At 45.6% G+C, this 15,616-nt stretch overlaps 1 protein-coding gene across 1 annotated transcript in view; it reads left to right on the forward strand.

Moving 5' to 3' along the window:
- Positions 1-5,556, forward strand: part of LOC120528180 (galactose-3-O-sulfotransferase 2-like) — a 45,152-nt gene extending 39,596 nt beyond the window's left edge. Inside the window, exon 4 of the mRNA XM_039752267.1 lies at positions 3,983-5,556. Within this exon, the coding sequence (XP_039608201.1) occupies positions 3,983-4,906 (924 nt within the window). The 3' untranslated portion in view covers positions 4,907-5,556. The remainder of the gene's footprint in view (positions 1-3,982) is intronic.
- Positions 5,557-15,616: the final 10,060 nt, after the last annotated feature.

The raw sequence follows: 15,616 nt of genomic DNA on the forward strand, positions 1-15,616 counted from the left end.
TTATTGGAGTCAAAATCACAAAACTCTATAAATATGTAAAAAATTAATTATTATTTAACAGATTAAAAATCATGAAATGAGAATAAAATATTTACTCTCTTTCTGATCGGAATATTCCTGTTAAACTGAAGTCCACTATGCTCAATGAGTATTTATAAGAGACTAAATTGTTTTAGTTTAAAATTTAAAAACAGAATAAGAATCTGAAAATCTAACAACATCACATTAAAGTTCAATAAATTCTGAAAAGAATGATGCCAAACATATATATGTAGGTTTTAAAATAAGCCCGATTTAAAATGTGACATAAAATCGTTGCACCTTTAGGCTAAGGATTTTATATATAAAGAGTAGATATTATTGTTTATATGATGTCTTGTTATGTTTTAACTATGATTTTGTTTAGTAATTATTTATTAGATATGTATGTTGTTCATTTCTGCGTTAGTATGTTTGATTATGTGGCTTATCCCTGGGGCCACCATAATGTCCATTTGGAGGACCACCCTCTGCTTATTAATACCAGGCACAGGCTCTGGTCCTCCAGATTGTCCCTGAGAGTTGTAGGAGAACCTTTGCTATTGTAAATTGTTTTGTGGATTTCCTGTTTTTATTATTTATTTATTTATCCATCCATCCATCCATTTTCTAACCCGCTGAATCCGAATACAGGGTCACGGGGGTCTGCTGGAGCCAATCCCAGCCAACACAGGGCACAAGGCAGGAACCAATCCTGGGCAGGGTGCCAACCCACCACAGGACACACACACAAACACATCCACACACCAAGCACACACTAGGGCCAATTGAGAATCGCCAATCCACCTAACCTGCATGTCTTTATTTATTTTTTTAAATCAGATTGCTAATTGTATGTCTTAGATGTGATTTTCCTTTTGGAAAACTCATTTTAATTTTGTCTTGTTCTGATGTTCTTATATAGTGAAATATTTTTTGTTTTCTTCATCATTATTATTTTTAGTTTATTTTTTCCTGTTTTGCTACTGATATTTCTCCCGTTTTATGTCTGTGTATGCAAGCCTCTACTTATTTTGAGGAATTAGCCATTTTGAAAACTAGGCATCAGCCAAGCCTGGGGTCAGATTTGGGAGCAAGGCTTCATTTTACAAAATTACAACAAACTGTCAATCTGCAGCAAACCAAAAACCAGAAAACTGACAAAAATACTCAAAACGAAAATGGTTCTTCGAGAACTTCTAATGCCAATCTGGAGCACCTGCCCTTGATCATGGAGTATATTAGCAGAGGGCAGTCCTCCTGGTGAAAATCATCAATATTCACATAAAGACAGGGACATATACTCTCTCTATATATATATATGACGGCATGGTGGTGCAGCGGTAGCACTGCTGCCTCGCAGTTAGGAGACCCGGGTTCGCTTCCCATGTGTCTGCATGGGTTTCCTCCCACAGTTCAAAGACATGCAGGTTGGGTGCATTGGTGATCCTAAATTGTCCCTAGCGTGTGTTTTTGGTGTGTGTGTTTGTGAGTGTGTCCTGTGGTGGGTTGGCGCCCTGCTCAGGATTGGTTCCTTCCTTGTGCCCTGTGCTGGCTGGGATTGGCTCCAGCAGACCCCCGTGACCCTGTGTTTGGATTCAATGGGTTGAAAAATGGATGAATTTATATACAGTATATATATATATATATATATATATATATATATATACAGTGGTGTGAAAACTATTTGCCCCTTCCTGATTTCTTATTCTTTTGCATGTTTGTCACACAAAATGTTTCTGATCATCAAACACATTTAACCATTAGTCAAATATAACACAAGTAAACACAAAATGCAGTTTTTAAATGATGGTTTGTATTATTTAGGGAAAAAAAAAATCCAAACCTACATGGCCCTGTGTGAAAAAGTAATTGCCCCCTGAACCTACTAACTGGTTGTGCCACCCTTAGCAGCAATAACTGCAATCAAGCGTTTGCGATAACTTGCAATGAGTCTTTTACAGCGCTCTGGAGGAATTTTGGCCCACTCATCTTTGCAGAATTGTTGTAATTCAGCTTTACTTGAGGGTTTTCTAGCATGAACCGCCTTTTTAAGGTCATGCCATAGCATCTCAATTGGATTCAGGTCAGGACTTTGACTAGGCCACCCAAAGTCTTCATTTTGTTTTTCTTCAGCCATTCAGAGGTGGATTTGCTGGTGTGTTTTGGGTCATTGTCCTGTTGCAGCACCCAAGATGGCTTCAGCTTGAGTTGACGAACAGATGGCGGACATTCTCCTTCAGGATTTTTGGTAGACAGTAGAATTCATGGTTCCATCTATCACAGCAAGCCTTCCAGGTCCTGAAGCAGCAAAACAACCCCAGACCATCACACTACCACCACCATATTTTACTGTTGGTATGATGTTCTTTTTCTGAAAGGCTGTGTTCCTTTTATGCCAGATGTAACGGGACATTTGCCTTCCAAAATGTTCAACTTTTGTCTCATCAGTCCACAAGGTATTTTCCCAAAAGTCTTGGCAATCATTGAGATGTTTCTTAGCAAAATTGAGACGAGCCCTAATGTTCTTTTTACTTAACAGTGGTTTGCATCTTGGAAATCTGCCATGCAGGTCGTTTTTGCAGGCCAGTCTCTTTCTTATGGTGGAGTCGTGAACACTGACCTTAATTGAGGCAAGTGAGGCCTGCAGTTCTTTAGACGTTGTCCTGGGGTCTTTGTGACCTCTCGGATGAGTCGCCTCTGCGCCTTGGGGTAATTTTGGTCGGCCTGCCACTCCTGGGAAGGTTCACCACTGTTCCATGTTTTTGCCATTTGTGGATAATGGCTCTCACTGTGGTTCACTGGAGTCCCAAAGCTTTAGAAATGGCTTTATAACCTTCACCAGACTGATAGATCTCAATGACTTCTGTTCTCATTTGTTCCTGAATTTCTTTGGATCTTGGCATGATGTCTAGCTTTTGAGGTGGTTTTGGTCTACTTCTCTGTGTCAGGCAGCTCCTATTTAAGTGAGTTCTTGATTGAAACAGGTGTGGCAGTAATCAGGCCTGGGGGTGGCTACGGAAATTGAACTCAGGTGTGATACACCACAGTTAGGTTGTTTTTGAACAAGGGGCAATTACTTTTCACACAGGGCCATGTTGGTTTGGATTTTTTTTCTCCCTAAATAATAAAACCATCATTTAAAAACTGCATTTTGTGTTTACTTGTGTTATATTTGACTAATGGTTAAATGTGTTTGATGATCAGAAACATTTTGTGTGACAAACATGCAAAAGAATAAGAAATCAGGAAGGGGGCAAATAGTTTTTCACACCACTGTAGAAAGCAAATTTACTGAGCCAAAGATATTGAGAGAACAGAACTTTCTGGAGATAGATGTGAACAACCCTCAAATTCACTTTCCAGATGAAAATCTTTTTATTGGGTACCTGACAGAAGGGCAGCTGCTAAGTGAGAAAGCACAAGGGTTGCCCTCTTACAAGTCTAAGCAGTATATATATATATATATATATATATGGCGGCACGGTGGCGCAGTGGTAGCGCTGCTGCCTCGCAGTTAGAGACCCGGTTCGCTTCCGGGTCCTCCCTGCGTGGAGTTTGCATGTTCTCCCGTGTCTGCGTGGGTTTCCTCCGGGCGCTCCGGTTTCCTCCCACAATCCAAAGACATGCAGGTTAGGTGGATTGGTGATTCTAAATTGGCCCTAGTGTGTGCTGGGTGTGTTTGTGTGTGTCCTGCGGTGGGTTGGCACCCTGCCCAGGATTGGTTCCTGCCTTGTGCCCTGTGTTGGCTGGGATTGGCTCCAGCAGACCCCGTGACCCTGTTCGGATTCAGCGGGTTAGAAAATGGATGGATGGATATATATATATATATTTGTGTGTGTGTGCATAAATTATACAGTATGCTACATGTTAAATTGCTCCTAAGGCAGAATTAGTTAATTCAATGGCTGTTTCCATCTCCCATTCACCTTTGTGATCTCCACATATTCCTTATCTCTTACAGGTCCAGAAAGTGATGCCAGCAGACACCTTCTACTTTTCTATTCTGCGTAACCCAGTCACTATGGCTGAATCCTCATACAGCTACTTTAAATTTTTGGCTCCGTCTTTCAACCGCTCTGCCAGCTTTGAAGACTTTATTGCTGATCCCTGGCAGTACTACGTACCACACCTGCGCTACAATCACTTGGCTCGAAACCTGCTTTGGTTTGATTTTGGCTTTGACCATAATGCTAACTTCTCACTCCAGTCTGCCCAGGCCGGGGTGGCGGAAATCCAGCAGTCTTTCCATCTCATCCTATTAGCCGAGTACTTTGATCAATCAATGGTTCTCCTTCGGGATGCCCTCTGTTGGTCACTGGATGACATTGTCACCTTTAGGCTTAACTTTCGCAGTAATGAGACTCAATGGCGCCTGTCCCCAGCACAGGAAGACCGACTTAAGGTGTGGAATGCTATGGACTGGTATTTATACCAAACTTTCAATAAAACTTTCTGGCAGAAGGTGGAGAGTTTTGGAAAAAGTAGGATGGATCAGGAAGTGGCCAGCCTTCAGGCCCGCCGAGAAGAACTTACAAATCTCTGTCTGTTGAAGGGAGGGAAACCAGTAGATGCAAGCCAGATTCTTGATGAAGCTGTTCAACCATACCAGTCTGGCCAGGCTGACATCCTGGGATACAATCTGAATTTAAACCTCAGCCTTCCAGACAAAGAACGCTGCTTGCGGATGATCATGCCAGAACAGCAGCATAAGGACTTGCTGGATAGCAAACAGTTTCCAAGCACAGAAGCTGTGCAAAAGCAAACTGTAGCTAATGGGGTCAGCAGGCTTCAAGAAAAGGTCCAAGAGGCAATAAAAGAGACCATGTCCTCAAGAAACAGGACAAGTCCAACTAGAAGCTCACTAGACACCCCAGGAACCCCATGACAGACAGCCTATTCATTTGCACTTTTTGTAAGTGCCTTCTAGAAGAACATTAAAAGTCTTTTGTTACACATTGACCACTCCTGGTTGATATCAACAGGTTTCGGAAAGCACAAAAACTGCTTTCTTATCAAGGGAACATCTGTTTTTCTCCCTTTCTGGAAACCACAAGGTGTCATCTCCTTTTTGGCATGGACTTTTCAGGTGGTTCTCTCCATCTTGGGAAAAAGAGCTTCATTTTATTTGATTGCGATGGATGAAGAAGTTCCTGTAAAACCACTCAGGAATGCGCCAGTTGAATAGATTTGCTCACTATGAAATTTGAGAAAAAGAATAGAGAATTGGGGATGACTCCAGTGTAATTTTATATTGTTCTGCTCTAAAGGAAAGTTAACAAACAATCCAAAAAAATATAATCTTCTTGGCTTGGTTTTGAGGTTCACTTGTTTATCTGGGTCTTGTTGGCTTGACCTAGTGATTGAAGGATTTGGTACCATTGACTGGCCTTCACGCTGTCTCGCCTGACCTCACTCCAATAGAACACCTCTGGGAAATGATGTTTGGGTCCATCCGATGCCTCGGACTGTCCAGGAGCTCAGTGATACCCTGGTCCAGATCTGGGAGGAAATCTCCCAGGACACCATCTGTCATCTCATCAGGACGTTGTCAGGCATGCATACAAGCACGTGGCGGGTGGGCCATACAAACTACTGAGTACGATTTGGAGTTGCTGCAATGAAATTTCAGTAAAGTGGACTCACTTGCATGACACCTCATTTTTTCCCTTTGATTTTCGGGGTGTCTTTGAATTCAGCCCTCTGTAGGTTGATCATTTTCATTTCCATTAAATGGTGTGCCATCCTTTCATTCCTAACACATTACCATATCAATCCATAGCAGTAGAGATAGCCAGCAGGATTTTTTTTCCCCATAGATCTGATGTGGTTTCAAAGTGTTCCTTAAATTTTTGAGCAGTTTATTTCTGTCACGAGGATTGGAAAACACAGTTATTAAGGTAGAGACGTTAGAGATGTATTTTAAAATGAATGGGAAAGGCAAGATTATAGGAAACAGACCCAATCTTCCTAAGGACCACATAGGGCCCTGATATAATGGGGAGCTAGCTTATGAGATAGAACCCTCAGGCAAATGTCTGGCATTGTAAGCTGCACCTTCTGCCCAACTCAAAATTCTGGAGCTGCTCATCTTTTGTGATCAACAAACTGTTTGGCGGTGGTTTCCACCCTCTGTGGGTTCACTCATACTAACATCCAGACGTTTTTTTTAACATAGAAAGGTACCTATCTAAACTAGGAAAACTTGAAGAAGTTGAGATATCCATCCATCCATCATTATCCGACCCGCTATATCCTAACTACAGGGTCACAGGGGTCTGCTGGAGCCAATCCCAGCCAACACAGGGCACAAGACAGGAAACAAACCCTGGGCAGGGCGCCAGCCCACCGTAGGGCATGCACACACACAACCATGCACACACTAGGGACAATTTAGAGTCACCAATGCTCCTAACCTGCATGTCTTTGGACTGTGGGAGAACGTGCAAACTCCACGTAAAGTGAAGTGAACCCGGTCTCCTAACTGCGAGGTGGCAGCACTACCCACTGCGCCACCGTGCCGCCCGAAGTAGAGATAATGTCTACTAAATTTGGTTTGAAGCGAATTCAGGAGACATTCCTGTAGCAGAATGGTATAACACATTGCTGGGTCATTCGGCCAATGGCAAAATATTACTTCAGTTGTCGTGAAAGGTGTCTCCAGTCCACCTTAAAAACTTTTTTTAGTCTTGGTTAATCCGCTCAGTTTGATTATTTGATTGAGAGTGATAACCCAAAGCTATCCCCAATTTATCAGAGACTGATTGCCAAAACTTGGAGACAAACTGGGGACCTCTCTCAGAAATTATGGACAAAGAGAAACCATGGAGTTTGACAAGTTTTCAAAAATATTATCAACCATTTTCTTAGGTTTTGGAGGCTTCTTAAGGGGAATAAAAATAAGAACTCTTAGAAAAGTGATCCAATATTGTGGTAAAATTCTGTGAGGTCAGAAGATTAGTGACAAAGTCCATGCTGACACTTTCAAAGGGCCCCTTGGCAGCTGGGATGTGTTTTGACAATCCTATTGGTAGACCTGAAGCAGATTTAGACCTAGAACAGAATTCACAAGCCATTACGTAACCACGTTTGTCACAAAACATGTTTATTCATCACAGGTACCTCTGAACTAATTGTAAGGTTTGTTTTATGCCTGGATGACCAAAAATTTTACTTAAACTATCCCATTCCAATACATCCTTTCTTAATTTTCCCAAAAGGTTTCAAAGTATATCTGGATCATACATACAGTACGTGGCAATGCAACAGCTTTTTTCCCAGGTCAATGCACAATTATAAAATTGAACTGACAAAAGAGCAAAGCCCAACAAGCTTGTTGCGTATTCAATCTTTGAATAGTTTGAAGGTCCCTTTGATAATCAAGGGTAATTATGTGTCTCCATTCTACCAAAGCCAATTTTCGGGCTAGTAATTCTCAGTTAGCAACATCATAATTTTGTTCTGCACTGGTAAGTTTTTGTGAGAAATATGCACAACGATGTAGTCGTTCTGACTGATTTGATTCCTGTGAAAGTTCTGCCCGACCCCCCATACTGGATGTGTCCACTTCCACCACAAACTGTTTAAAAGGATCGGGATGACAAAGACGTGGAGCTGTGAAAACAACTACTTCAGTTCTTCAAAAGACTGTTGTGCTTCTTTAGTCCAAACCACTTCCTTATGCACCTTATTAGTTAGGGTAGCAATCAATGAAATAGTTTGGGAAGCCAACAAATCTTTGAACTTGTTTTAACCTGCTGGGACCTCCCAATTAAGCACACTCTGAATACTCAATCTTACTCTACACAGAGTCAATGTAAGGAAAGAAGCCTGACCTGATGGTATTTCAGGATGCATGCTTCAAGCACGTGCTGACCAGTTGACCGAGGTTTCTGTCAGTATTTTCAACATCACTTTATCCACTGGTGTTGTCCTGATGTGCCTTAAAACATTAATCATTACGCTAAAACTCAAGAAGCAAAAAGTTTACGGTTTAACTCTTTGAGGGCTGAATTTTCTTTCCAAAAAACATAGTTTCTGAAAAGCAATGGTTTCACACAGAAATCAACATAAAACATCTGTTGCTGCATGCTGTGGCTGCCAGTTTGCCGAGATTGTGCGTCAGGCTTGCTGCCAGGCATTTTTTTGCGTGGTTGGGGCAGAAGCAGCGGTCACAGTTGCAGTGCATTACATTACAATCTGGTTTCTACCTCTCATCATTGTTAAGTGGCATTCCTCCCTGGCAAACATTGCCATAGGCGTGTCAGCTACATGAACCTGTTCAGACCCACGAATAGCTGGGGACCAGTCAGCTGAAGTTGGAACCTCACATTCATTTTCGATCACTTGTATCAAAATCGGAGTCTGACAAGTCATAGTCCAGTTCAGAGATACACTGTGTGCACAATTATTAGGCAAGTGAGTATTTTGACCATATCATCATTTTTAATGCGTATATTCCAACTCCAAGCTGTATTAACTTGAATGCTTATTGGATTTAAGCACGTCAGGTGATGTGTATTTGTGTAATGAGGGAGGGTGTGGCCTAAGGAGATCAACACCCTATATCAAGGTGTGCACAATTATTAGGCAGCTAGTTTTCCTCGGGCAAAATGGGCCAAAAACGAGATTTAACTGATTCTGAAAAGTCAAAAATTGTAAAAAGTCTTTCAGAGGGTGTGGTGTTATGGGTCCACAGCTCGTTGAGTAAAGGCCATTTTTTAATCAATGTGCTCGCGTCTTAGTGAGGGGACGTTGGGCCATAGTGGGCCGTGGGACGATCCGTAGGGTGTGGGCGTTTCTTACCGTGTGCACAGGTGAGGAACTGCCCACATTCGTGATTGTCCCGCGGCTAATGCTGCAGCTGCTGTGGCCCTCGTCATTTTAAAAAGAAGCGCGAGTCGGTTTTAAGGGGGAGAAGAAAAAAGAAACGATCGGGGAAAAAGAAAAGAAACGTTCAGAGAGAAAGAAACGTTCGGAGAGAAAGAAACGATCGGGGAGTGAAAGGAAAGGAAAGGAGAGGACGGAGGTTACCGGGAGCAGGAGAGGAAGCAGGTCGGTGAGAGGGAGAGAGCCGCGAAGAGCGAGCGGACGTGCGAGCGAATGAGCGATCGTGGACAGCTGCATGGAAGCTGGGTGTTAGGCCGACACCCACGTGTTTGTGTTGATGTCGCTCCCGCTGAGCGAGCAGGTAGCGGAGTGACCAAGGTGAAAGCGACGAGCCCGCAGAAGGCCGCGAAAGGCAGCGGAAGTCGGGAGGCTTGGAGTGGCAGTCCTTGGTGTGAGCGTCCTGGAGACCAAGGAGTCCAAGTCTCGAGGCTGGGATGAGAGCCAAACCGAAGCCAGGGATCGGGAGGTCTCCAGTCTTGCGTGTGTTTGAGGAGGGCAGCTGTAGAGAGCGTCTTGCCTGCTGCTTGGCCCATACGGGATAAGCAGGTGAGACGCATACAGAAAAGCACCGGATTTGTTGATGGTTTTAAGACTGCTTCCTAAAAAGATTTTAACCTCTCGTTTTTAAGGATTGTTTTTTCTATTTATTGGTTTTACCCACGTTCTTTTTATGGATTATTTATTTAATGAATATGAAGAACTGCACTATTTATGGAACACTGTTTTTTTGTTGACTGTTTTAATAAAAGCACTTTTGTACTTTCAACCATCCCCTTGCTCAGATGCTCAATTTGCCTCCATTGACTGGCTCACTCGGTTTCATTATCGACGGTGTTGGGTTCAAGGGTTCCCAAACAGCCATGGGAGCGTGGAGCCAGAACCCACATCGTCACAGAGGGATGCAGCACTTTTGGAATTGCTAAGATATTGGTGCGTGATCACAGAACCATCAAACATTTTGTTGCAAATAGTCAACAGGGTCGCAAGAAACGTGTTGAGAACAAAAGACGCAAATTAGCTGCCAAAGATTTGAGAAGAATCAAACGTGAAGCTACCAGGAACCCATTATCCTCCAGTACTTTCATATTCCAGAGCTGCAACCTACCTGGAGTGCCCAGAAGTACAAGGTGTTCAGTGCTCAAAGACATGGCCAAGGTAAGGAGGGCTGAAACCCAACCACCACTGAACAAGAAACAGAAGTTGAAACGTCAAAACTGGGCCAAGAAATATCTGAAGACAGATTTTTTTCAAAGGTTTTATGGACCGATGAGATGAGAGTGACTCTTGATGGACCAGATGGATGGACCTGTGGATCAGTAATGGGCACAGAGCTCCACTCCAACGTGGAGGTGGGGTACTGGTATGAGCTGGTATTTTTAAAGATGAGCTAGTTGGACCTTTTGCATTGAAGATGAACTCAAAATCAACTCCCAAACCTACTGCCAGTTTTTCGAAGACACTTTCTTCAAACAGTGATACAGGAAGAAGACCATGATTTTTATGCAGGCCAATGCTCCATCACTTGCATCGAAGTTCTCACTGCGTGGCCAGCCAGTAAAGGCCTTAAAGATGAAGGAATAATGACATGGCCCCTTCCTCATCTGACCTAAACCCTATCGAGAACTTGGGGCACTTCTTAAACGCTAGATTTACGGGGGAGAAAACAATCCACCTCTCTGAAGAGTGTCTGGGAGGCTGTAGTCACTGCTCCACAAAAAGCTGATCGTCAACAGATCAAGAAACTGACAGACTCCATGAATGGAAAGGCTTAGGACTGTTATTGGAAAGAAGGGTGGCTATATTGGTCATTGATTGATTGATTGATTTTTTTTTAAATGTCAGAGATGTTTATTTGTAAATTTTGAGGAGTTTGTTTATTATTCTCACTATAACAGATGAAAAGAAACAAGTGAGATGGGAAAATTTTCATTTTTCCTTTAGTTGCATAATAAATCTGCACACTAATAGTTGCCTAATAATTGTGCGCACATATGTATTCCCCTGATGATGTTCACACTCACATTTCCGCTAGAAACATTCAGGTTTCAGGTTTATTAACATTTTGGATTGACTGATAGCACTGTGTTTGTTCCATATTAAAATTAATCCTCAAAAATACAACTTGCCTAATAATTCTGCACTCTCTGTAATAGGTAAAATGTCGTCCACGGAGTATATTGCTTTACGGATTCGCTTTGATATCTTGCCAGATAACCGTGCCATTTTTGCCATTATTGGCATCTTGCTACTCACGCAAGCGCAAGAAATCTGTCAAACCATTGAAGCTATCTTTCCTTCTAGCAACAAGAGTCCAACTAAAACATAACAGTTGGGTTTGTCACAGTTGACAGTTGATTACCATCGTCAACGCCTCCTTTTGACAAAAGTCAACATCAGCCCTGAAAGAGCTAAATGACTAACAACCAATTGGGCTTTCACCAGTGATATTCAAGGACATTGAGAGATTGATTATGACAATTCAATTCCCACCACCCTGGACAAGCTTCAGTTTGGTTACAGGACCAACAGATCAACTGAGGACACAATCAGCTTCTCTCTTCACACTACCTTGGGACATCTAACAGCCGAACACGTATGTCAGGATGCTTTTAATACAGTCATTATGGTCTCCAAACTTCATAGCCTGGGATTAAACCCTACAGTGTGCAGCTGGACGCTGAATTTCCTGAAGAACCAGCCCCAAAATGTCAGGGTGGAAAGTGTACATTATCCACTCTCACCCTGAACACTGGTGTCCTAAAGCGATACAGATTAAACCCTTTTCTATATGCCCTTTAAAGCCATGCCTGTCTGCCTACACACCCAGCAAACACCTTTGAGAAGTCAGTCATTGGTTTGATTACCAATAACAATGAGATGAGGTGAGGAACCTGATGCCCTGGTTCTCTACCATCCATCCATCCATCCATCCTCTTCCGCTTATCCGAGGTCGGGTCGCGGGGGCAGCAGCTTAAGCAGAGAGGCCCAGACTTCCTCTCCCCGCCACTTCTTCCAGCTCTTCCGGAGAATCCCATGCTCCCAGGCCAGCCGGGAGACATAGTCCCTCCAGCGTGTCCTGGGTCTTCCCCGGGCCTCCTCCCGTTGGACGTGCCGAACGCCTCACCGGGGAGGCGTCCAGGAGGCATCCTGATCAGATGCCCGAGCCACCTCATCTGACTCCTCTCGATGCGGAGGAGCAGCGGCTCTACTCTGAGCCCCTCCCGGATGACTGAGCTTCTCACCCGATCTTTAAGGGAAAGCCCAGACACCCTGCGGAGGAAACTCATTTCAGCCGCTTGTATTCGCGATCTCGTTCTTTCGGTCACTACCCATAGCTCATGACCATAGGTGAGGGTAGGAGCGTAGATTGACTGGTAAATTGAGAGCTTTGCCTTACGGCTCAGCTCCTTTTTCACCACGACAGACCGATGCAGAGCCCGATCACTGCGGATGCCGCACCGATCCGCCTGTCGATCTCACGCCCATTCTTCCGTGACTCGTGAACAAGACCCCGAGATACTTGAACTCCTCCACTTGGGGCAGGATCTCTCCCCCAACCCTGAGAGTGGCACTCCACCCTTTTCCGCTGAGGACCATGCTCGGATTTGGAGGTGCTGATTCTCATCCCAGCCGCTTCACACTCAGCTGCGAACCGATCCAGAGAGAGCTGAAGATCACGGCCTGATGAAGCAAACAGGACAACATCATCTGCAAAAGCAGTGACCCAATCCTGAGTCCACCAAACCGACCCCTTCAACACCCTGGTTGCGCTTAGAAATTCTGTCCATAAAAGTTATGAACAGAATCGGTGACAAAGGGCAGCCCTGGCGGAGTCCAACTCTCACTGGAAACGGGCTCGACTTACTGCCGCAATGCGGACCAAGCTCTGACACCGTTGTACAGAGACCAACAGCTCTTATCAGGGGTCCGTACCCCATACTCCCGAGCACCCCCACAGGATTCCCGAGGGACACGGTCGAATGCCTTTCCAAGTCCACAAAACACATGTAGACCGGTCGGGCAAACTCCCATGCACCCTCCAGGACTCTGCTAAGGGTGAAGAGCTGGTCCACTGTTCCGACCAGGACTAAAACCACACTGTTCCTCCTGAATCCGAGGTTCACTATCCGACGGACCCTCCTCTCCAGAACCCCTAATAGACTTTTCCAGGGAGGCTGAGGAGTGTGATCCCTCTATAGTTGGAACACACCCTCCGTCCCCTTTTAAAGAGGGGACCACCACCCCGGTCTGCCAATCCAGAGGCACTGTCCCGATGTCCATGCGATGTTGCAGAGACGGTCAACCAAGACAGTCCTACAACATCCAGAGCCTTAAGGAACTCCGGCGATCTCATCCACCCCGGGCCCTGCCACCAAGGAGTTTTTGACCACCTCGGTGACTTCAGTCCCAGAGATGGGAGAGCCCACCTCAGAGTCCCCAGGCTCTGCTTCCTCATTGGAAGGCATGTTAGTGGGATTGAGGAGGTCTTCAAGTACTCCTCCCACCACCCATAACGCCCGAAGTCGAGGTCAGCAGCGCACCATCCCCACCATATACGGTGTTGACACTGCACTGCTTCCCTCCTGAGACGCCGGACGGTGGACCAGAATCTCCTCGGCCGTCCAAAGTCGCTCTCCATGGCCTCTCAAACTCCTCCCATGCCCGAAGTTTTGCCTCAGCAACAACCGGCCGCTGCTCGCTTGGCCTGCCGGTACCTATCAGCTGCCTCCAGAGACCCACAGGACAAAAAGTCCTATAGGACTCCTTCTTCAGCTTGACGGCATCCTCACCGCCGTGTCCACCAACGGGTTCGGGATTGCCGCCACGACAGGCACCACCACCTTGCGCCACAGCTCCGTCAGCCGCCTCAACAATAGAGGCACGGAACATGGCCCATTCGACTCAATGTCCCCACCTCCCTCGGACGGGTTGAAGTTCTGCCGGAGGTGGGAGTTGAAGCTACTTCTGACAGGGGACTCTGCCAGCCGCTCCCAGCAGACCCTCACAACACGCTTGGGCCTACCAGGTCTGACCGCATCTTCCCCACCATCGAAGCCAACTCACCACCAGGTGGTGATCAGTTGACAGCTCCGCCTCTCTTCACCCGAAAGTGTCCAAGACATATGGCCGCAAGTCCACGACACACCACAAAGTCGATCATCGACCTGAGGCCTAGGGTGTCCTGGTGCCAAGTGCACATATGAACACCCTTATGCTTGAACATGGTGTTCGTATGGACAATCCATGACGAGCACAGAAGTCCAATAACAAAACACCGCCGGGTTCAGATCGGGGCCATTCCTCCCAATCACGCCTTCCAGGTCTCACTGTCATTGCCCACGGAGCATTGAAGTCTCCCAGCAAAACGAGGGAATCCCCAGAAGGTATGCCCTCTAGCAACCCTCCAGAGACTCCAAAAGGGTGGATACTCCAAACTGCTGTTCGCGATACGCACAAACAACAGTCAGGACCCTTCCCCACCCGGCGGAGGGAGGCCACCCTCTCGCCCACCGGGTAAACCCCAATGCACAGGCTCCAAGTCGGGGCAATAAGTATGCCCACACCTGCTCGGCGCCTCACCGGGGCAACTCCAGAGTGGTAGAGAGTCCAGCCCCTCTCAAGGAGATTGGTTCCAGAGTCCAAGCTGTGCCGAGGTGAGTCCGACTATATCTAGCCGAACCTCTCACCTCGCACTAGCTCAGGCTCCTTCCCTTCAGAGAGGTGACATTCCACGCCCCAAGAGCCAGTTTCTGTAGCCGAGGATCAGACCGCCAAGGTCCCCGCCTTCGGCCACCACCCAACTCACACTGCACCCAACCTCCTTGGCCCCTCCCATAGGTGGTGAGCCCATGGGGAGGAGGACCCACGTTACCTCTTCGGCTGTGCCCGCCGAGCCCCATGGGTGCAGGCCCGCCACCAGGCGCCGCCATCGAGCCCCACCTCCAGGCCTGGCTCCAGAGGGGGCCCGTGACCCGCGTCCGGCAAGGGAAAACGCTGTCCAAGTTTTTTCTTCATTGGAGGTTTGTTGAACCGCTTTTGTCTCATCCCTCACCTAGGACCAGTTTGCCTTGGTGGTTCTACCAGGCATAAAGCCCCGGACAACATAGCTCCTAGGATCATTGGGACACGCAAACCCCTCCACCACGATAAGGTGACGGTTCAAGGAGGAGTTCTCTACCAACAATATCATTTTTTAACACAAAGGAACCCAGAGAGATTGTGGTGGACTTCAAGAAGAGAAGGAGAGTTATCCCTAGTCTATTACTCATAAACAATGAACCTGTGAAGAGGGTTTAAAGTTTCAAATTCTTGGGGATGAACATCACAGTGAACTTCTTTTTGGTCACACGCATGTCAATTAGCACTAAAAACACACAGCAGGGTTGGGGATCGATCTGTTCTTAACTTAATTTTTCTCTTTGTAAAAACTTGATTGCTTTGTATGGATTGTAATATAATTAATAAAAAATAAATTAAAAAAAAAAAAAAACACAGCAGGGCCTTCTTGTGAACTTCTAGCAATGCACTGGGGAGAGTAAATTAACGTACTGGATCACAGCATGGTAGTCCAGTTGCACAAAAGAAGAAGAGAAGTCTCTACAACGGGTCATCACTAACTGCCCAAAACATCACTGGCACACAGTTGCCGGCAGATGAAGACATTTACCTGTCCAGGCAACAAAATAAGTCCTTCAACGTCATTGGAGAC

This window comes from Polypterus senegalus, chromosome 4 (genome assembly GCF_016835505.1).
Source record: "Polypterus senegalus isolate Bchr_013 chromosome 4, ASM1683550v1, whole genome shotgun sequence".
NCBI lineage: Eukaryota > Metazoa > Chordata > Cladistia > Polypteriformes > Polypteridae > Polypterus > Polypterus senegalus.